General features: G+C 31.1%; 3 protein-coding genes, 1 non-coding gene and 2 pseudogenes across 7 annotated transcripts in view; 5 read left to right on the forward strand and 1 right to left on the reverse strand.

Annotated features, from left to right (window-relative positions):
- Positions 1 to 1,159: 1,159 nt before the first annotated feature.
- LOC126853809 (5S ribosomal RNA) lies at positions 1,160 to 1,281 on the forward strand (annotated as a pseudogene).
- An 896-nt stretch (positions 1,282 to 2,177) lies between these two features.
- LOC126853802 (5S ribosomal RNA) lies at positions 2,178 to 2,297 on the forward strand. Its single transcript, XR_007688020.1, has one exon. It is a non-coding gene; the product is annotated as a 5S ribosomal RNA (ribosomal RNA).
- Positions 2,298 to 5,102: 2,805 nt separating this feature from the next.
- On the forward strand, positions 5,103 to 7,982 carry LOC126853579 (uncharacterized). Its single transcript, XM_050599429.1, has 6 exons — positions 5,103 to 5,411; positions 5,714 to 6,118; positions 6,488 to 6,751; positions 7,023 to 7,079; positions 7,304 to 7,396; positions 7,929 to 7,982. The coding sequence occupies exons 1-6, from the start codon at positions 5,103 to 5,105 to the stop codon at positions 7,980 to 7,982; spliced, it is 1,182 nt and encodes a 393-aa protein (XP_050455386.1).
- A 1,696-nt stretch (positions 7,983 to 9,678) lies between these two features.
- Positions 9,679 to 11,161, forward strand: LOC126853580 (F-box/WD repeat-containing protein mec-15-like; annotated as a pseudogene).
- A 1,977-nt stretch (positions 11,162 to 13,138) lies between these two features.
- The window catches only part of LOC126853332 (peroxisomal leader peptide-processing protease), a 78,483-nt gene continuing 67,008 nt past the window's right edge, over positions 13,139 to 24,613 (forward strand). The window contains exon 1 of the mRNA XM_050598970.1: positions 13,139 to 13,543. The gene's annotated coding sequence lies outside the window, so the exon portion shown is untranslated. The remainder of the gene's footprint in view (positions 13,544 to 24,613) is intronic.
- Positions 18,755 to 24,613, reverse strand: part of LOC126853347 (ion transport peptide-like) — a 53,183-nt gene continuing 47,324 nt past the window's right edge. For 3 of the 4 annotated variants that reach the window (XM_050598995.1, XM_050598997.1, XM_050598996.1), the window contains exons 2-4: positions 23,044 to 23,420; positions 21,650 to 21,770; positions 19,548 to 19,687 (exon numbers count right to left, since the gene is read on the reverse strand). In XM_050598995.1, the coding sequence (XP_050454952.1) occupies positions 21,650 to 21,770; positions 23,044 to 23,420 (498 nt within the window). In that variant the 3' untranslated portion in view covers positions 19,548 to 19,687. Of the gene's footprint in view, positions 19,688 to 21,649; positions 21,771 to 23,043; positions 23,421 to 24,613 lie in introns of all 4 variants that reach the window. The other variant, XM_050598998.1, reaches the window with a different exon arrangement.

Consider the following 24,613-nt stretch of genomic DNA (forward strand, 5'->3'; position numbering starts at 1 on the left):
AAATATCTTGATGTCGTCGATTTTCCCTCCTATTGACACATGTTATAAGTTTATGTCAAAAGCAACATGAAGAGAAACAATCTCGCTATATATATGAAGGCGTATATATGAAGACGTCGATCGACGTATCGATTATTTCTGAATGTCAAAGGCTTGGACACTGAAAAATAATTAGTAGGTGACTTGGACAAAAAGTAAATAGAGAGAAGCTAAAATGTCAGAACTTCTCAAGTAATATTGAAAGCTTTGCGAATTCTTTCTTATTTTCTGCGAAAAAATAAATACTGCTTCCTATATAAAATTAGCGATAATAGATGATTATAATAAGACACACATTCAATGTCTATTTAATTTTTATTAAAATATAATTAAGTAATCAATTGTGTAATCAATTCAAAAATGAAATAAATATTATTTAAGTCAAGAATTTTACAAATTATTATCATTTAAGCAACTTTTTTAAAAGATTACTTTAATGCAAAAGTATTTTTACTGCACTATAATGACAACAACAATGTAAATATTTCAAAAATATTGAGAGAAAGTAAAACACATATTTATGATAACTATCCAATATTTTTTATAACATCCTTACATATAAAATCTAAAAATATGATTTTAAAGATATGAAATTGTAGTAAATAACTTTTAAACGAGTAAGTGGATTTAAATCAAGAATTGTATGATTATTATAATTTTTTTAATATGAATATTTTTATTTCATTTGTAATATTTTTTTTGTCAAATTTATCAATAAGTGCAATTTTTTATAAAAATAGTTTTAAACTTAAATAATTTTTAAACCGTTCAAAAAATTGTGCTCAGTTTTGCACGAATATTCAGAAAAATAGAAAAATGGAATTTTTTTATGGAATTTTCATGCTTTTAATATTTCGATATATGAAACATATTTTCTTAATGCGCTGTAAATTAAAATTTTTATAACTTTTGATTTTTCAAGGAATTGACTCTAGATTTTTTATAAGTTTCTAAACATATATGAATAACATTTTGTACAATTTAATTAAATTCCTAATATTTCAAAAATAGGTGCAAAACATCCTTAAATTATAGTGGTAATAAAAATCAACTTTATTTATAATTGTCTCAAAATTCTTAAAATATACTTATTTGTAACTACTCTAATAATCTTACTATCGCCAACAGTCATACCACGTTGTAAAGCACCAGTTCTCGTCCGATCACTGAAGTTAAGCAACGTGGGGCATGGTGTCAGTACTTAGATGGGTGACCGCTTGGGAACACCACGTACCGTTGGCACTCTCTTTTTTTTGCTAATTTTAATTTCTACTGATATTGATATTTTTTTTCAAAAACAAGCTAAAGAATGTTTTGCATGTATAATAATAGCAAAAAACTGTCGAAATAAAAAAATATATTTTTTAAATTTATACTGTTTGAAAAATCAAACAAATAAATCCGAATTATAAAATGAATTAAAGTATCACAAAATAATGGATTTTAACGTCTTCGTAAAAGGAAATAGTTGTAATTAATATTCTTCTTAATTTATGTCAAAAATTTTTGATCGTATATATTCTTTGAATCAACGGCAAGTAATAATGAAAAATGAGTAATTTGCAGAAAAAGAAAAGGAGACGGATAATTTTTTTCTACAAATTTTAGTAAATAATTTTTAAACGAATAAGTGGATCTAAATCAAGTTTTGTATGATTATTATAATTTTTTTAATATGAATATTTTTATTTCATTTGTAATATTTTTTCCTTATCAAATTTGTCAATAAGTACGATTTTCTATAAGAATAGTAACTTTAAACTTAAATAATTTTCAAACCAGTAAAAATTGTGCTCAGTTTTTTCACAGATATTCAGAAAAATAGTAGAAAAATAAATTTTTTATGGAATTTTCATGCTTTTATATTTTGATATATGAAACATATATTCTTAATGCCCTGTAAATTAAAATCTTTATAACTTTTGATCGTTTCAAGGAATTGACTCTGGATTTTTTTTTTAAGTTTCTAAACATATATATGAATAACATTTTGTACAATTTAATTAAATTCCTAATATTTCAAAAATAGGTGCAAAACATCCTTAAATTATAGTGATAATAAAAATCAACTTTATTTATAATTGTCTCAAAATTCTTAAAATATACTTATTTGTAACTACTCTAAAAGTTTTACTATCGCCAACAGTCATACCACGTTGTAAAGCACCAGTTCTCGTCCGATCACTGAAGTTAAGCAACGTTGGGCATGGTCAGTACTTAGATGGGTGACCGCTTGGGAACACCATGTACCGTTGGCACTCTCTTTTTTTTGCTAATTTTAATTTCTACTGATATTGATATTTTTTTTCAAAAACAAGCTAAAGAATGTTTTGCATGTATAATAATAGCAAAAAACTGTCGAAATAAAAAAACATTTTTTAAATTTATATTGTTTGAAAAATCAAACAAATAAATCCTTTAATATCTTTATGATATTATGTTTTATTAATTATTAGTTGATATTAGTTTATTAATTATTACTATTTGATACATATATTGCAATGAATATTTCACTGGACATCGTCTGAAATTTGCTTTTATTGATAAAAGGAATCATTTGTATTAATTCCTGTATTGTATTTATATTTGTATGTAATTTTCTGTTTACTGTAATTTACTAATTATTTCTTTTCATTATTCAAATATCAGTAACAAATAAAAGAAATAATTCTAAATATTAGTATTATTTAAATCTAAAAATTAATATTTACACTTTTAGAAAAGAAGCTTGCAGAGAAAAGAAAATGGAAATTACAGAATTTATTTATATCGTTTGCATTATTTTTGAGAGCATATAATTTTATCGCTTTTTCGCCGAAAAAATATAAGAATACGTTCCGTTTTAGGTGTCGATGAATATTGTTTCATATAATATATATATAATATATACAGGGTGTCCTAGACCACCCGTACACCTCTTTTCTTCCAAAAACTAAGCACTTTAGAGAAAAACGTTTTGAACAAAAATTGTATGGTTTTGAGGGGAACATAAGATGGTGGTCATTGGTTTGACCTTGGATGGCATCGTTAAGGTCAAGAACATCTTTAATTTCTTAAATAGAATCCCCTATTTTTTATTGCATATTCTTATAGCTTATGTCGAGAGCTTTCCAAAACACTATAATAAAGTATTTTTTCATTAAGAATTTTTCGAGTTATTTTGTATTTTAATCTGACATATTTTAATATAAAATATCTCAAAAATTATTTAGTTTTCGATAATTGTATCGTAATACTTTCATGTACAGAATAATAAGATGAATCAAACAGAAAATAATTGTTTTTAATAAAAAGTATGCAATTATTTGCAATATATTTTTTTATAACAATTATTTATTTTTTCTTTACACCATTTGATTCATCTTATTATTCTGTACATAAAAGTAGAGCAGAGAACAAGAAAAGCAGAGAAAAATGAAATAGATTACTTTGCAACCAAGGCAGTGTGGCCGTGAATGCAAACACACGATTTTCCATGCAATTGTAACTATCTAAGGGGGGTATTCAATTTGATCGGTTGTTTCTCTTTGTCATTCTTTTTTGTTCAATTATTCATTCGAAACTGACAAGCAATAATATTTAATGACGGTATCTTGGCGCATCCCACACATTGCACCATGGCACACGTGCCACATATATTATATGAAGATACGTTTGTATGCGCACGTGGATGTTTATGCGGACAGTACTAATCTCGCTTTATCAAGAGCGACAAGGATACTTATCATATTGAATTCTCGTCATAGTTCCCGCGATGTCGTCTAAGAGAAACGGTGTACTTCGAGAATTCGATCTATCCGTAATGTGAGTACATTGAGTTTCGCTAAAACATTCACAATAATATCTGATCGAAATTCATTGCAATGCACGACGTGATCATGTTTTGCTCTAAATAGTATCGTAAAAAGATAAATCTTAATAAATATTTTATATTTTTACTGAAATACAGTTTTCCTTTAGCCCTGTATTTGCTGAATTTAGTGCGATATTTACTATCTTTGAGACTATGTAACTCTTTTTATTTCTCTTTCTCAAATTTTATATTTCCGAGATTTATAATATTTTCGTCGACGGACAATTTGATGTCAGAAAAACCGGCGGGAAAAATTTGATCTTTACGACAGCTCCGAAATGATTCTAGGGCTATGCTGAAATTCGTTCAACTCTCGAAATTCCAAACGAGAAATGTTCAGAATTTTCAAAGGTAATACTAATTGATTTTATTGTGTTCGATTTAACGCTTTTTATGTGAAAAGATAGTAAATGCCACTCTCTGCTTTTGTTACACCTCACACGATTCTATTCCTCTTAATTCTTCATATTCCATTCCACACTCTTTGTGTTTTCTTTTTACTTTTAATTTTATTTATCATAGCTTTATATTGTCCTTGGACATCACGTTTTCTGGAACAATGCGATTGATCAATAAATATAATGATTTCCGGGATACTCAACAAAAGCGGGTAGACTTTTTTGGAGTCTTCGCTGATCCACTATTTACTTGTGAAATTAAACATGAATTTAATTGGAAGCTACATTACGTAGATTTTTCTATAATTATAATTTTTTCTTTAGCGCCGCGTTCGATATAATTAGGACTCTCACAAATTATTAACTCTACTATAAATTAGTATATGCGAACAAAATAAGCAGAGATTGGTGCTGTAAAGAAGAACAAAGCATCTTCTGATTAAGAAAAAATTTCGAATCTTATACTTTTTTAAAATGTGTTTTATGTTTTCAAAATTTATAATTAACATATAAAATTCTATTTTTCACTCAAGTCTTTCAAAAGTCTCTGTTTATAACATTTTTCTAACATATTTATGTCAATCACTGATAGTATTATCATGATACTAATAATAATGATTAAATAATTTGAAGTGAATTTATTTGGAACAATCGATTTTAAGATGCCCTTTTGCATCTAAACTTTTCAAATGTTAAATGATAATTATTGTATACACAGATGCAAGTTTTACGTTCCTCATTAGTGGAAATTGTAAAATTCGCCAGACCTTAATTAATCCGACAAAAGCTCAGTTAATCCATTTCATCCGAATATGGAGTTTCGAGCTCGCCCTTTCAATATGGAGACCGTATTCGCACAAAAGAAGAGAAAACAAACAAAGAAGCTGCGCGGTCCAGACTCACCTCTCTATGTGTCTATCTGGCCGATGGTCTATGTCGTGCGAGTGTTCGGCCTCGCTCCTTACGATTTCTTGCAAGATCGTCTAGTGCCATCAAACACCTATCTGATTTTTTCGGCCACCGCTGCCATACTCTACACATGTATATTTTACATGGTGCTCCACGGGACTTCTGTAGACAAGCTTTTCCGCGGAGCTATTGATGGAACAGAAAACACGAAGGTCAGTGAAAAATTGTTCGCGAGACGCAAAATAGGAATATTGAACAGTAAAAATTCTTGAATTTATTTTTCAGAATTATTAAATTTATTTTCACTGATTTCTTCAACGCATAATAATGAAGTAATTAAATTCTGAATTTCAAATTTATTGAGAACACAAGTAATGATTAAAAGTATAATTGTTCAGATGATCATCAACTTTTTCATATTAGATTCATTTTGCTTAATGTCTTTTAATAATGAATTAATTCTAAATTTCAAAATTATTGAAAACTTAAATAATGATAAGAAGTGATTGTTCAGATGATCATCAACTACGTCGTGACGATATACGGATTGGGGTTGACGGTATTTACGAGACGCAGCTTCACTAAAACGTGGAACGCGCTGCAAGATTACGACGAGGATGTCAGACAGCTTGGCTATCCACGCAAAGAGAAGCAGACCGCGATTGTCGCGTGGATTGTCGCTGTTATTTCCACAGTCATCTGGGTTGCCATAAATCGTATTGGCATGTACGCCTTTTTCGAGACATGGGCTTACAATACGGGATACTTGATTGTCTACGTTGGAAACTCAATTGCTGTCTATAAATTTGTAGCGACGGCTTTCTTTCTAGGCCAACGGTTTCATCATCTCAATGCGATGGCGATAAAAAATTTACCGTCTACATCGAGAAATAAGAATGTTATCACAATTAGCAAAACGGTTCGAATCATATTTTTTAAATGTTTATTTTTAATCCTTTCTCTCGCGTTTAAGAGTTAAATAGTGTAATAATACAAATAATATAAAATATAAAAAATAACATAAAAGTTAGAATTATACAGGGTGTCCTAGATGTGTACAAAAAATAATTGTTTTTTAAAAAAAGTACGCAATTATTTGCAATATATTTTTTTACAACAATTATTTATTTTTTCTCTACACCATTTGATTTGCACGCGCGCGCGTGTGTGTGTGAGAGAGAGAGAGAGAGAGAGAGAGAGAGATTATTTTTTTCTTAAACAATATGATTTTTTACATTAGAGATGAGAATTAATAACTACGATTTATATTGCTATTTATTTACAAAAGACAATTCGGAATCTGCACAACGATCTGATGGTCGCTGCAGAAAACTTGGAATCAATATATTCGTGGTCACTACTTTTCTGGCTTGGCAATCTTGGACTACATATCGTCAGCAACATATTTCATATAGTAGTGTGGATACTCGAAAGTGGACATGAGGAGACCAGGAAACCAATATCGTGGCCGCTAGTATACTGCTTCTGGGTGTTAGCGTTTCTTCTCCAGCTTCTATTACTTCATATTGCCTGCCACTATGCTTCCTCTCAAGTAAGACCATCTCAGTGATGCAAAATAGAAGATCTTATATTTAAATCGTGTTCGTCGCGAACGATGAACAATGTCCAGATGCGCTGAGAATTTACAATCAAGTCACAAATTTTAGTCGGACAAATTCATGTCAAAGATATATGTATAGATTAATACATCTTTACAGACGTAATATATAAATAAAATAAAGTATTGACATTTATTTTGATGTATATATAATAAATAAAACATTATTTACTAAAAAATTTAGAGAACGTGATCTGTATTTCAGGCTAATTACATAAGTATAATTCTTATGGAATGGCAAGTTAAATTGATGAAAAGAAATGTAAGTAGATAATGCCATTTTATTGTTTCAAATACTTTTCTTCTGACTTCTTTTAATATAAATCAGCAATTGTTTATTTTACAAGTGTAACTGTCTTTAATTAAAATTTTATTCATTTTTTTAAACTTTGTTTTTATTATTTCTTAATGCTGTTTTCATTATACTTATACATCAACAATTTTAATATGATCGCAATTCATATGAAAATTTCTATCTAAATGCAGGAATACGTGGAATCATTGTTGCAATTCCAAAATCGAAGACTCAACTTTTCTGCCGGCGGATGCTTTTGTGTAAACTTGCCTTTATTACACTCTGTAAGTAACAAGAATATTATGAAAGATATCGAAATTCTACGGTATGTATTTCAAACTATATATAGTTTAAATATAAATTATCTTATAATTAAGTTTATTTTTCTGTTAATTAAACAATGCTTACCGTTATTGCAAAATTTCTCTTCCATCTTACAAATTATATAGAGATTTTAATTAAAAGAACTATATAATGAGAATATTTCTTTAAATAATTAGAAATAATTAATCCTGTAATTGATTATTTAAATTTTTATTTAGCTATAAGTTTGATGAGTAGCACGCATAGGGCATACACGTACGTTAAAAGATTAAAATTTTACTAAATGTTGAAGAATGAAGTAATTTTAATCATTATAATAATATTATAAATAATGTCATAATAATATTATAATTTATACATATTTAATGAGTTTTATTATTTTGTTGTTTATTCAGAGAATATAAATTTTCTATTATATATTGAATATCTTTCTTGTATTTTATTGGAATACATTAAAAAGTTATGATATTTTTAATATTATATTATTTTCAGATTGCCGCTCTATTAACTACATATCTCGTTATACTATTGCAACTTCCAAAATAAATACTAAAATAAAAAAGATAAAAATTATACAATCGCCACATTTTACAACTATAAATTTCAGAAGCATATTGCTCCTTTTATTAAGGCAATGCAAACTTGACGTTAATAATTTTTAATTAACATTAGATCAAACAAATATATTTAATTGAAAAAAATTAGCTACATTTTTTATGATAACAATAGCATCAATAATATTTATTTAATTCCATAATAAAATAAAAAAAATTAAAAAAAAAAAATTAAAGTGTTACATTTTCTCTACGTAAAATTAAGAATGCGAAATGCGAAATCTCTCTCTCTCTCTCTCTCTCTTTCTTTTCCTTTTTGCATTGCAATATTTTATTAATTATGTGTAATTGTTGACAAACTTCCATACTCCCTTTGGCTTTTTATTATTTGAAATTTTAATAAAATGTTGTCAGATTTTGATAAATTCTCAAAAATAAAAATCTTTCATCTACTACATGTTTTTAAACTACTTTCCTTCACTCAGTAGAATAGAGCGATCGTGCTCAAAGATGGCGAATTAGCGAGCAAGTTATATTAATATGTTCGGGGGTCAATGGAAGGCAATTCGAGCATTTATGAAAGAAACTTAATTATTTGCATTTTTCTTGTAATTGATTGGACAAATTAAAAAATTTTTCCTGCAAAAGTTGTTTCTTTTTAAAGGTTCTATCCAATGATAATCCCCTCTTCCCATTTAAAAAATGTATTTCATATCCGTTTTTCCATTTTCCTCGCTTTTCCGGAAAATGCGAGTGTCACCATTTGATTCTTCACTATAGCTTTTACTATAAAAATTTTTTCTCCAACTTGCTACGACAAGCCGTTTAAAAAAAAAAAACGTCTGTTACACCCTGTATTATACAAAATATTTATTTGGGGGAGGAAGAATATAATAATGTAATTTCTTGATAGAAATAAAATGCATTTTAATTTTCTCCAGAGAATCTATAATATTTCTATAATTGCAAGATTGATTTTATGACAAATATTATTTCAAATTGCAACTCTTTACAAATTAAACTTTTTGCTGAACTAATTTCTATGTAGTTGGCTAATTAATTATTGAATTCATATTTAGTTTTGATTTTTATTTTTTAAGTGGAAATTATTTTCCAAAGAAAAATTTTTTAAAAGTTATTTTTTAAAGAAAAAATTAAAAATTTTGTAATTTTTTGCGTACTAGTTAAGATTTTTTTTATGTACTTGGCGTATTCTTTTTACCTTTGTAAGGTTTTTTTAGAGTTTCAATTAAGACTAAGAAAAATTTATTTTAGAAAATTTATTTCATTGCACATGCGGATATACCTAAAAATACTTTATTTAAATAAAGTATTTTAGATAAATATTTTAAATAAATTATTAAATATTTTAAATAAATTATTAAATATATATTAAATAAATTATTAAATATTAAATATTTTGCTGCAAATTTGCTAAGCAAAGATTGAGAACGTAGTTACTACACTAACCACAGTATGGCGCTGAAATCCAGTGAGAAATGCTCGTCTTAATCCGGGCCTTTGGCTATCTGTCTATTAATCTATGCTTATCTCGACGGTGATTCAATCTACTTTCACACGAGTGTGTCAAAAATTATCGGACATCCTGTATATATAATACGACATGCACTAACCGGTCGTTTTATTATGGCGAAAAGAGAATTTAACCATGTAATTCCGGCTCTGAAATGGATTCAGTAAGCGCCACTATACCAGACAGAAACACAGTCTTGGAAAAACGACGACATGAACTGCACGGACATGGCCTCATGCCGGAGTCTGCCGGACCGGGACCTGAATCTGACAACTGGGCGGATTGGGCCCTCTTGGCTCATTTCAGGCTTCTCTTTGACCTTATTAAACATATTGTAAATTCGGTACTGGCAACTGGCAGTAATATTAGAACACGGCCTTTGCTGACTTCGCACTTATTTTTGACAGGTCAAATGAGAATATTTAAATTCGCATAAGGAGAAATGACGGAAATGCAAATTGCGCGTATGACAGGAAGGAGAAAGATACTCAAGTGTCATTGTTGGATCTCCTGGTTCAGGTTTGTACGGAATGCCAATTTTATTTCCTCCCATACATGTACACACACTTGGGAAATTTGCTCTTTGTTGTCACCATCATTTGTCTTTGTTGTCATTTTCTGTTGCGCTTGTCGATGCAATAAAATATTAAATAAGCAATGTATATGATTGCACATAATCATCGATGTATGATGACTCATTCTTTTCTCTCTCTCTCTCTCTTTCTCTTGAGTTTTCTTTTCTTTTTTTTATGTGTGTTTGTGTGTATGTGTGTGAGCGTGCGCACGGTGTGTGTTATGTTTGTTTAATTACAGCAGACTACTTTATCCATACAGCATTTAATTTATCTATGCTGCGTTTCAGATATTCCTGCATATATGTTTCTTCTTGAAAGCATCAACATTAATGCATAGTTTGAGCCTAATATGCAGACAGTTTTGTCTGATTTAAAGAATGATTCATTATGGAAAACAACGATTAATCATACATGGCCAGATGCTATTCACTTTTGTTTCCTGGTTAGTTCAAATTGATAATAGTTTATTATTTTATACAACTACTCATTTAGTAAATAAATATCAAATATTTTTTATATTAAATTTTATATTAATTTTAGATTAAAAGTGACATATATATAATTAATATAATTTCAGCAAAGTTTGACATACATATTTTGGAAATTGTCATGTGTTGCAATTGTAGAATAAAGAGCTTATGGAGACAGAAGGAATTCTCTGAAGAAAATAGCTACATGTGCACAGGACAGTACAGTATATGCTTTACTACAGTTTTCTGATGCATGTAAGTAGTACATTATTTAAACATCTTTGAACATATCTTTTTATAAAAATTGATATATAACATGATCCTGTGTAAGATGATATTGCTTAGATTTCTGATGTGAAAGATGGCAGTCTAATATAAGAAAAGTTTACTTATAAAGATGATCATGGATTCCATGGCATTGATTATGGATACAATATCTGTAACATAGACTCTGCGCATAATGGGCTGATTTTAAATCTGACAACAATAGAACTCTATCTACAGTGATAGTTGGGATCATAGCATCAAATCATGGATTACCAATACCATACCAGTCTTGTATGGTAAAAAACTTATGAAACATACACAATAACGAAATGTTTCTTTTGATTTTTTTCATGGTAAAATGACTGAGCAAGAAAAATAATTTCTGTTTCTATAAAAAATTTTTATTAAATTTATTCAAATATAAATGCTGTAATTTATTTATTGACAGAAAATTCGGAAATAATGTAATTCTAAAGTTTATTCATTCCAATTAACGCTAACCGATTCTTACCTATTACTATTTTGGACAAATAATTTTCTAACGAGAAAAAAGATTTCCAATATTTTGTTGCACTGCTATGTGTCATGTTCAGAACAGTCTTTTTGCAACTGATTCGCATGAGAAGATTATATATGTCTTTGATTCGAGATCGGGAGAAGAACTAATTGTTCAATACCGACCGCACAGAGTGCCTGTTATTTAACTCGCAATGAATTTTACTTCTTATTCATTAACGTTGACAAGATGATATCTATTTGAGATCAAAGTGCTGGATGAACCATGAAATATATCACAGAAATATTATTTACATATTTCAACAACTTTGAAAAAAGAAAATATATACGATATCGCAGATATTTTGTAGATTCCAGGTGAAGCATTTTCTATATACATGAACATGTAACAAGATTGTGTTTGTGTCGAGGACAGCATTGTCAAACTGCATATATTAAATCCGCATGTATTAAAAACGACTTTGAAATCTTACTCTGAAAATCTTACTCTGAATATACAGAAGAGACAAGGAAGATAAGGAAATGCATTTGACGCGCGGAAATCTGATAACGAGTTTCATAGACGGTACTGTACAGAATTTCGAGTCCTATGGATCCGAAATCCATGACTATCTTATATTTACCTTTAGAAGCAAAAGTATCATACGTTATACAAAAAATATATATATCAAAACGAAAAATCATTATAAATTTTTTGCATTAAATGTGACACAAAGATTGCAAACTAAGTTTTATTTAAAATTACATTTTGTGTGTAATCAGATTTTCTCATTATATCTATAAAATATTAGCAAATTTTTTCTGAACCTTTTATAATGTACTTAATTTGTGATATCTGATGCTGATATAATAAAAATATATTTTTTACTCTTTTTATTTTATAGATGGATTACCAAAATGGTGTTCTCGCGATATCATAATGTTGACAGCAAAATCGTTATGTATCCAGAGGTGTTCTACAAACGATTAATTAATGGATAATTTTTATATGCATTTTATATGCATAATTGTTATGTAGATTTATTGCTTTTTCATATATGTATTTATATTTTCAAAAAGATTATTATATATAAAACGCGTGAGTAATTCTATAATATAATATATAAAGTTATATAAAGAGACACATTTAAATATATCTTGCTTTTACTATTGTGTTGCGTGCGCCCCTTGTGCTTAGTGTAATATCTATGGCGGTTATATTTGATAATTGCAGTCTCTGGATGATCCACTAGCACGTTGTTGAGAGGATTGTTGATAACAAGGGTGGACAGTTTCTAGAAAATCATTATTTTGTAGAAAAGAGTCTTACAACTGCCGTCTTACCATGCGGACGTATTCTTTCTACATTTATCTATATTTTCCATCAATATTCTGTTCTGTATTATCAGATATTAAACTTCCATATAAACTTCTATAGTACCTTTCTTTAAAATGTTTCATTAATTTCGGCGTGAGTGTTATGTGAGAGTGACGATGCGGAATCTATAGACATCAATTCGCAACATTATCTCTCTATTGTATTATATTATTTCCTTTGATGTTGTTATTTATTTACAAATTTTATAAAAAAATTTAATGTTTTTTTCCTCTACTTGTCAGACAAACAACGTACCATTTATAACATTTAGAAATACAATTCATATTTGATTAATAGGTAATTCTATCCTTAGTAATCGAAAAACTTATATTTCTATCGAATTATCGCGTTTTCGATATTCGATCGTTGATGACTTTTTAAATTTGAACTTTTCGAGACGTCACATGACGTGTCTCATCATGTTATGCAATTTCAAGTGATTCACGTAGTGTCTTTCGTAATTCGTAGCGAGCCGCGTTCGCATCAGTTTATTGTACGTTTATTGTACTTGTTTTATCCAAACAAAATTCGCAAATCAAGTTTACAATCGCGCGTATGTATGAAATGTAATTTCGCGATCGGATTATTCATTTGTTCGGCCAGCATTATTGCGCGTTTACTTCTGAAAGTGCGAAATGAGTTTGCGGTCATGAGCGAATAAGAGGTTAGCGCTTAATTACATGATGGCGCCAAATTCGTGATTGATAATGCTGTTGTCGAAAAATATCGTCAAAAAGAAGATGGAATCTTCAAAGATGCGATAGAAAAAATAACAGTAGTTTCTTCGTGGTGTAACAGAACTCTTAGTTGAACTCGTGGCATTATCGTGGAACGGTGAGTTTTGAAATTTATTCAAATATAAAAAGTTTATATATATATACAAGGTGTCCGGCGTCAATCGCATCACCCGTCGTGTGCAGATAGAGCAAATAAAACTGAGAAGAAAAGTCCCGTACCATTTTTTTCGATAACGCTTAATAAAAGAGTTATTATTGAGTGAAGTCTGCCAATTCAGCGCCGACCTTTACTTGGACGCACGTCAATGAGCCGCGCGCCTGGCATGGTGCGTGCGTGAGCGCTCAGCTGTTTACAGCGCCTCACTGACGTGCGCCCGGCTAAAGATCGGCGATGATTGGCCAGACTTTACTCAATAATAATTCTTTTATTAAGCATTATACAAAAAAAAGATAAAGAACTTTTCTTCTCAGTTTCACTTGCTCTATCTGCACACGAGAAGTGATACGGTTATTATGGGACCCCATGTATATATATATGTATGTATGTATGTATGTGTGTGTATGTGTGTGTGTGTGTGTGTGTGTGTGTGTGTGTATAAATTAATATTTAATATATATATATAAAATTAATATAAATTATAAACGTAGACAAAATCTGAAACAGTGAGAGATTACAATTAATGTACATTATTATTACAATAAATTGAAAATGTAGGTATTTTTATATATAATGTTTTCAAAAATTTCTTCTGCATCAATAATCTATATTATAAATAAATATGTTGCGTAAATCCAAACTGTAAATTAAAGTATTAATATTTTAACAAATATATAAATTAATTCTCTTTCAAGTTTATTATTGCTCATAAATCTTCTTTATGAATTTTTGAATATCATTTTAGCAATAATGGCAACTATGGCCCCCTATTTGAAGGGTCGTTTCTGATGGCATTTTTAATGAGAAACACGGAAAAATAGTGAAAAAAAAATTTTGACCAATAGTTTTCAAGATATGCGACTTTAAAGTTCACAATTTTAATGCTTTTCCTGTTATAAAATAAGGAAAAATAAAAATTTGTTTACGTTGCATTCGTGTAAAGCAGAATGTGAAAAAAGTGTCTGTTTACATTTCCAAGGACGAAACTCCTTTTTTCACTTTCCACACAAATCGAGGTTCAACTCAAATCTTTGTATTGATAAGTGTTGTTTATATAATTTTTTGGTAAACATAAAGTGGAAAGTTGTGAAACCCATGTAAAATCTCATTTCGCATTAAAAAGTATATACGTTGAGGTATGTCCCCCTCCCCCCCCCACCCTAGGGCTCCACTATCAAAAAATTAGACACATAGGTTTGCGTTGAACCTTGCTTTGAGCGGAAAGTAGAAAAACCCAAGGAGTTTTTGTCTCTGGAAATGTAAACAAACACTTTCTTCTGCTTTACACAAATACAACGTAAACAAATTTTACTTTTCCTTATTTTATAACATAAAATGCATTAAAAATGTGAACTTTAAAATCGCATATTTCGAAAACTATTAATCGAAAATTTTTTTACTACTTTTCCCATGTTTTTCATCAAAAATGCCTTCAGAAACCTTTCAAATAGGGGCTGTAGTTAGTCGTAATCACCCACCCCTCTGTCGGACTAAATTCATACGCCTTATGGACATCCTGTTCGAACTCCAAACTCCATACGTCCGTAGGAATTCCATGTCTCATCCATATTACATGGTGTCCGAAAATTATATTCTATTCAACAAATTATTTTTGTTATTACTTTTTAATAAATGCGTGCCAGCTCCTAAAAATTCATACATTTTATTTTTATAATAATTTTGATTGCTATTAGAAAAAAATCTGAGATGGAGTGGAGTGGCACTTCTAGACTTTTATCAAATTAAAAAATGAAATAATAGTATACGATTTCTCATATAGTGAACTTAACAAGAGAAAATTTAAATATGTAAATATACAATATAAAAAATTTATAAGAAATATAAAAAAAATTTAAATGCTGTATAAGAAGGGTGGGAGAAGGGAAAGAGGAAACATGACGTTTACAATAAAATAGAGAACTGTTATAATGACTTTTGATTCACCCGTTTATTCACGCAAAACAAGAATAGACTTAGATATCCGTGTCGTTAATTGTACTGATGTGTACACATCTGTCCATATACATACAATATCGCGCGTTATACGCATTCTCGAAATGCATATACGAAATGCACGTGTATACATTACACACACATTTTATATATTATATGTATATATAATATAATTTTACATTAATTGTGGATAGGATACGATTCCTCAGCCCTTTCTCATCTTCATTCTCGTACGCTCGAATTTAACAGTTGCGCGTAAATACGTATACCTGAATATACGTGTTTATGAGTATTTTCTATATTTTCCGGACTAGCGTGTACTACATGTACACGCATACCTGCCTGCATATCTTAACATGTCCGTGTGTACGTCGTTATATTCGCACACGTGTATAGATAATCAACATCTAAACGCGCGCACGTGTGTCGTCAGTTACACAAGTGAGTAAAAAAGAAAAAGAAAAATTATCTAGCGAAAGTCGTGTTTCGTAAAAATGTATCGTCTGCTCACGTGTTGCATGTTTACGTGTCCTCTCATATCGGGAACAAAAACAACTAGGAGACGTATCCGTAGACGTGCACGCACGCTCGCAGCTTTCCCGCGCGCATCGACAAAGGACGCGAATTGCGCGCGTGATTGCAGCTTTTGCATACTCGCATCGACAAGGTGCGAAACGGGAAGCGCTCTTTATGCATCTCGCAAAGCGGCGCATTAGCACACTCAAATAAATTATGAACTTTCAACATTCGTTTCGCGATCCTTTTTTTCAGGAAATTACTTTGAAAGAAACTTTAAAAATATATTTATACGCAAATGTATAAGTATTTCTGTCGAGATACAATAAAAGATGTATGTGAAAAAAAAAAAAAAAAATAAAAAATATTTCCACAAGAGATATGCGAAAGTGTCGTAGAAAGGTGCCATATTCTTTCAATTTTATAAATATATTAATTATTTTATATATGAAGAAATTTTAAAGATTCGCCCCTGTCGATGCTGCTATGCGCATTGCGCCATTTGAACAATGTATTTACGTTGCATAAATAAGAATGCTGATTCTCTCAGATATATCTGAGGGTCAGATCGGCTTCGGAGCAAGAACTTTAGAGTAAACAAATCAAAATTGCACGATTTATATATGTTGCATATTTTCAACAACGTATATTTTCATAACGTAAAGACTAAAAAAATGCAATATATGATGTTATATAAGTGTAAGATATGCTAAAAAATTAATGTATCTTTTGAAATTTCTTTTCTCTTGGTATAAATAACATATGCATTTCTAGCTTTCTTTGCAATACGCAACACACGAATGTAAAATAAAAGTAAACAAATGAATATAAAATAAATATGTAACAGAGCACTTATATAAATCTGAGCTTTGTCTTAATGTGTGCGAGTTCTTGAAGCCGGACCTGAAGGTCGCAAAGATGGAATGATTTCAATACTGATTTTGGAATGGTTCGTCGTTCTCTTTCGGTCAGAGTGGCGATGATGTCATAGATACTTCGTAGAGCACGGCGGGATTTTCGTTCTAAAGATCAAGACAGACGTGCACAAAAGAAATCAGGTTTCAGGGTTGGTCTCGTTATAATGATCGATTAGTTTTAATTTTAACTTAACGAATCTTTCTCATATCTTTCCTTTTTCTTTCATCCGGAAATGGAATTAGAAGAATATTAAAATCCACCTCGATTTGTCTACAAGTTAAGTTATAATCTTATTTTTATCTATGTACGTTTTCTTCTTACTTTTGGAATAATGTTTGAAAGAGTTCATTCCTTCCTTCGATGTTTAATAATTCTACTAACAGTCAGTTAATATTTCTCGAAATTTTATCCACTTAACAGTCTTAAGCGACGATTCATCACATATCTCGTGTAAACCATTCTTTTGTACTCGTCTTGTCTTTCTCGGCAGATAAGTAGTCTCTGATCGGATCGGGACTTTCCCCCGGGGTTGTTTTGCACATCGTACACTTGGGCAATCATCCAATTGGACGTGGCTTTGAAGACGCGCCCGATTTCCCCGCCGCGCCTGTTGCTCTCGGTTAGATACGCGCGCTTAATACTTTTGCTTCGTTTTATATAAGTGGCTTATATAACTTAAGAACGTGAAAAAATAAATAAATACTACGCATTTTATGCGCGACCGGCTCCGTCCACGATCCGTCAAACCATCACGAAGGAAGAGACGACTGCAAAACTGTTTGTGATGTCGCTTGTATTCGGCAAATAAATTATAGGGAGACTTCTTTATCTCTCTTTCTCCCTCGAACAAAACTTTTGAGAATATGCACGCGTACGATATGTACGCACACACCCACACACACACATGTACACACACACACACATATTCGACTCACGTAATTGAAAATTGTTGACATTGTCAGTGTCTCTTCACTGTGCTGCCAGTGCATTCACCCGGACGGAGACGTCGCGATATAAATTGCAATAATAACAACAATAATTCTATACGACAATAATATTAATATAATAATAATAATAATAATAATAATAATAATAATAATAATAATAATAGTAATAGTAATAATAATAATAGTAATAGTAATAATAATAATAATAATAATAATAATAATAATAATAATAATGATAATGATAATAATAATAATAATAATAATAATAATAATAATAATAATAATAATAATAATAATAATAATAATAATAATGTAGTCGATTTGATCGACCAATGGGCCTTCGATCTGTTCTTCTTAATACTTGCTTCACGAAAAATACTTAAAAAAGCAGAATGAATCTTATATTTTATTCTGACCGAATTCGTGAGTTCACGCTAATTTTGAGTTTTCTTTTATACGTCTAGAGATACGCTACCAATGTGACTAAAGTAACGCACAATTGTTTACACAAGGATTTAAAAATTTAACGAGCTATTGATATCCACTTCATCTATCGCGCATACGTTCTTTATGTAAACGACTAAAGGCTCAATTTTTTTTTTTTAAACAACGAATGGATGAAGAATGGCGATAAAAATATAGTCGTGACATAATAATAATCGAATAATAATAATAATAATAATAATAATAATAATAATAATAATAATAATAATAATAATAATATAGAATACTACCATTATTACTACTACGTATATATATATATATATATATATATATATATATATATATATATATATATACACATATATAGTGATGAATGACGATGATTAATAATTAATGATTAATCGAATTAAAACGAGTGCGCGAGAGCGCAGATATTTTGTCGACTAGAATTCGTATAGATTTACTCTGTGTGTATGTGTGTTTGCTTGTTTGTTGTATGGCTCAATCGTACCGTCTCGCTTCTCGTGTCTCGTTATTTAATATGTTATTGTTTAACTTCGTTCTTCGTTATATCTAGCAACGACGCGACTCACCGCGAAAGATCGCCGAATCTTTCTCTCACGAATTCTCCCATTTATACTCTTATCGCACCGCTCGCTGATGTTAACAGAACGACAACGATATCCAGCTCTCTACTCACAGTTAGACACTAAAATCACATTGAATCGGTAAACGAATCGCACGTTCCAGATGCGATCAGAAATCTCCTTCCGCAAGGCCACTCATACCTCATGAACACCGTAAGCATTATCGTGTCGTTCCCCAAGTCGTCCAGACGTCCATTAATCTGCACATGGAACTTTTCGGAATCAATGAACTCTCTCCGAAAGATCTCTCTCTCTCTCTCTCTCTCTCTCTCTCTTCGAAGATCGTTTTCCAAATCTTGAGAGCGATGTCCGGATGTCCTCGAATGCTCTCCCGAAAGGTGACACGATATCGCATTAAATTTCGTAAAGTTCCAGGTTGCTCGAAATTCGCAGAATGACGAATCAGGATCCTCTCCATCGTTTTCCTCATTCGAGGCAGGAATACCGCGCTTTCTCTGTCCATCACTTTCTCGATCTTACGTATTTATATGCCGCGTGATGTTCCTCCTTTGTGATGGGGCGCGTCGTTGCTTCGACTATATCCCGTTTACTTCTTGCGACCTAGGTACTCGACCATCTCTTGCAACCTTTCCTTCTCATCCTCCAGCAGCAGCGCTTGGATGCAGCTCGTGAAGTATTGTGTGCTGAAGCAGTCTTGCCTGTAGCGGCAACAAATTGAGAATAAAAAATTAGTCTATGGATGAATGCAGAGTAATTACCGAGGTCAGGTGTGATGAGTTCACAAACCTGTTCGGGGATCGTTTCGATAGAATTTTAAGAGCCCAAAAATTGGATAATGTGAAAATTTTAATTTATTTCCAGATTTCTAATTTCAATTATCAAGACTTTTAATTGAATTTATATTGATTTAATTCCAATATATATTTAGTGCTTAATCACATCTATTTATAAATCTTAAAAGATAGAACAAAAATTTTCTCGAATTCTATAATACTCGCAAATAGCACCTAAACAATTTGAAAATTTTATATGTAATATATAATGTTATTGGACAAAAAAAATGAACAGGTTTGTGAGTTAACAATTGTTAGTACATAGGTAAATATTGGGATATGTGTATGTATGAAACGGCATATCTATTGTTTTGCACTCCACCCCGTAATATCAAGAATTTATATATCACGAGTAGAGTGCACAAAAATTCACAAAATCGCAAAAACATTCAAAAATATCAAAAACTGCAAAGTCATAGATATCACCTGGAAAAAAATATTCTTATGTCGATCTGCCATCTTTCAATTAGCCTGCAAAAAAACGACGTTGCAAAAACACCAACAAGTTGCAAAAATTGTCGCATCAAAAGTGTAAAACTCGTTTGTAATCTCGTCGGCGAAAAACAGTTCAAAATCGTCGTCGCCATGGCAAAAATGTATGTCGAGGTGAATAATATGAAGTCAGAATGTACAAGATGATACTGTATATTACATCGCTAGCAGTGCTGCATTTTTGTCAAATTAAATATACAAATGTATATAAAAATGGATATTACATCTATATTTCGTATTATTTTTCCAAAATTTATAATCTTTTATGATAACTCCTGATTCGCTGAAATTCCTCGAAGAATGCATGCAGAGTTTGTTCACACCATGAAGGAAAACTAAGGAGAGTTATCTGCGTAGATTGAAAATAATCACGAAAAGTGTTTTGTATGTTGCCAATTGAAATGATCATCTCGTCGCCATCTTGAATATTCATACATATATATTGTTACTATTTTAGTAAGTGTGTTGAATGACACACTACTTACTAATTACAAACATAACTAAAAACAACATTATCTATATACGAATATTCAAGATGGCGACTAAATGATTCAAGTTATTCCATTTAGCAAACCTGGCCACATAGGAAACATTTTTCGTGATCACTTTTTTTTCTCTCTACACTATCGAGATAACTCTTCTTACTCTTTCTCTCCTGGCTCCCACATAACTTCGATAATTTTCAGTGTACCGTTACGACATTTTATTCTTTTCTACATTGCAGCATTACTCGCTAGTATATAAGATTGCGCAGAATTACCTAATTTTTCATACTCATTATCTCGGTGCGAAGATACTATAATACGCGCGAGTAATCGTCCAGGGGATGGTGTTAAAAAATGCAACAAAAATATAATTGAAAGAAATGACAAAAAGGAATAATGAACAATTAAAACAAGAAATATAAATTAACTCAATCAGTTCGCGATATCTTTTCTCATGCAACATTTCAATTTCCTCCTTAAATTTCTAATACATTTGCAATACATTTGCTCGATATTTTTCTAATTATAATAGTGAACAAGTTATAATTGCGATTTTATATTGTTTACATATATTATTAATTGTTTGCTTGAAGTATCTGTACATACGGTTTTCGATCCAAACCATTGTAAATATTACAAGACACACTGTTAATTCGCGCAAAGATTATGCAAACAAATCGGAATTTTCGTTTTTTTTCCGACGAGTATGCGTATGTCAGAACGAGAGTAGATGAGGAAGGATAATGTGGAAGAGCAAGCGGGCATGGTTAGTTCTTTATATTTGCGAAAAGCGGATAAAAGAAAGGGGCGCATAAACGAAAAAATCATAAACCAAAGAAAAAAAGGCTACCTAAACCCCCGGATCGGCTCCGTGAAGCTGCTTGATCCACATTTGGATCTTTCCGACCTCATCCGTCAACAGCAGGACGTCTAAGCATCCTTTGAAGTAGTCCGTGGTGAAACATTCCTTCCTGAGAAAAGTTAAAAAAGAAAAAAAGAACACATAAATTATATTATAATACAATAACGTAGGTTGATTTCGTAAGCAGCAGCTCGTAGACCGGAAATTCTGAAAAATATTCCGGAGACATGATGATCGCAAATACTTAACAAATCCATTCCAGTAGTCTTACAATTGGATTGTGAAAGGTTATAGGTGCATCGATCAGAAATTCTATCTCTACGAAATTCAAAAAAACACAAATACATCTAGACACGACATTTCCTTCACACATTTAGCGAAAAAATTCGATTATCAGGATATAAGATTTATTTAAATCGATTATTCACCGATGCATCTTTACGATAGAGCATATTTTTTCCCGAACACATATAGCTGCAGGTCGTAAATACATTCGAGCTACATTCGAGCTGTCAATCCGCCCCCGTTTTTTTTTTTCACGTTGCGATCCCGCTCGCTGTCATGCAATAGCTTTTACACGACCGCCGTTAAGCGGCTCGGCACAAACAGCAGGTAGCAACGGATGTACGTTGGCATTCGCTCGCACGGGCTATAAATAGAAGAGAAATCTCATTCCATTTCGATACGCGTGCCGACGTGTGTGGTGTAGTATCCGTGCGCGTGTATGCCTTTGCGCGCGTGTGGCAGACCGAGACCGGAGCACGTGTTGCATGCATAAGATATATATATATATATCCATCCATGCGTCCACCTTGGCTGTTGTTCATCGTCGATATTTTTCAAGGCAGAAATTACGCGGTGAAAATCGTTCGCGAAATTTTATATTTCGTTTTAGATTTGCTTACGCACAGAAGACTCTCCTCCGCGAATCTCAATTCATGAGATAAACCTTATATGTGTATTATATATGAGATGAGGAGGAAGACGTTCTGGAAGACCTACCACTTATTACTAATTTTTATATATATATATATATATATATATATATATATATATATATATATATATATTTCAACCGTCCGGAAGTTGAACATAAAATATGTATTAAGTAATTTGTCTTCACTGAGACATCATGAAGGAAGTTTCTAGAGAATTGTTTTCTAGCCTTATCTTAATTTTCTTTCCATCTCAAGATTATCGCGTTTCTACGATTCCTATTATTACAAACATCGATAATCTCTTGATGAGAATCTCATGAATGAGGCTCATCTTCTATTGACTTGTGCTCCAAATTGTCACGTAGCAATGGTACACTAGCACGTGCGGATTTCGTCTATCAATCATCATTTCATGGAAACATTATCGTGGACAATTAGACGTACTTGCAGAGCATATGCAATTGCGGTTCCCGGAACAGGTTGTAGCAGTCTTCGCAGATACGATCGAGACGGGCGAAGATACTCTTGTCGTACACGCCCTTGCACTGGATGTCGAAGAACGACCTTTTTCCCAGAGGATGGCCGTTGAGAGTGGCGGCATCCGCGCCGAGTCCGATGCAAGACGAGATCAGCAGGAACATCAGCGACCACGTGAGAACGGACAGCAAGAATGGGCAGGTCGTGGACGACGACCTCGACGACGACGACTGCGTCGACGTCGACGAAGGTAGCGTCGAACACGAAGAATGATACGCGGCGGACGGATACATCGTGAGTTCGTCGTTGGATGACGATGATTGGGCGTTTTCTCGATGCATCATCTGCAAAGAAAAGAAAGCCGAAATTTTTAAGATAAGATAAGTTTTTCTTCTATTTTTACCTTTCTAATTGTGTGTAAAGGTGAGAGGATGTCACAGATTCTTTAAAGGAATTTTTTTATTATATGTAGATTTTAGAATGATTGTATTTTTGACAAGGGTAGTAACTAGTTAAACAGTTAAAAATTAATTTTAAAAAGTTGAAAAATTAATAACTCTTAACTTTAGTTACTTTTAAACGCGTTAACTTAAACTAGTTATTTTTAAATGCATTAACTTATTAACTTTTTTTATACAAGTTAAAATAATTCATCAATATTAAAGTTATATGAAAATGGTTAATCGTAATGCGAATATTTCGTTTGGAGAGAAACTTTTAACTTTAATGAGTTAATAATTTTTTAACTTAATTTTAACCGAATTAATTTTCCTTTAACTAACTTTTAACATAAACTTAGTTAATTTTTGGACCATTAACTTTTAACTTAATTAAAAATTAGAAAAAAAATAATAATTTTCCCACTCCTGATTTTTGGTGATACGGAAAAGGAATGCAAATGTTTCCTTAAATTCACTTATAATTGAAATCTTAGCGATATAAATTGATAAAATTTAAACTGAAACTTTTATGCTCCTTACAAATTTAAATGTAATATCAGAAAGAGGATTTTCGCATTAATTACAACTTGCTTACTGACACCTGTTGCCGATAACTCCATATTTATAGAGATCGCACTATTTACTTGTATACACCTGTATCCGAATTATTGGAATGATTGATAGATAACGAAAAAAATGTCGATCTTGTTTGTGCACATTTTAAAGTTGTATAAAATTTTATTTATGTTTACATCATATTTCACATTATTATTATGGAAGATTATTATAGGCATAGAATCATAGACATTGCAATTAATATTTCTGAAAATTTAAGTTGTAGAGATAATTACAGAGATAGATGGACAGGAACATTTTTTTATAAATAATGCCATTTTCAATAAATTGTAACGAGTATTTTTCTTTTTCATTAGTTATATTTAATATTCGTGTAGCATGTTATTTGAAGGAAAAAAAAATATTTATATTTACTATTTTGTTTTACTAAATATTTTTATTTTTTCATGCGATATTTGAAAGATAGATGGAATCAAGTGCAAACTCATACGCGAGTAATTAAGCGTAAACTCACATTTTTT

The sequence above is a fragment of the Cataglyphis hispanica genome, chromosome 12 (assembly GCF_021464435.1).
Source record: "Cataglyphis hispanica isolate Lineage 1 chromosome 12, ULB_Chis1_1.0, whole genome shotgun sequence".
NCBI lineage: Eukaryota > Metazoa > Arthropoda > Insecta > Hymenoptera > Formicidae > Cataglyphis > Cataglyphis hispanica.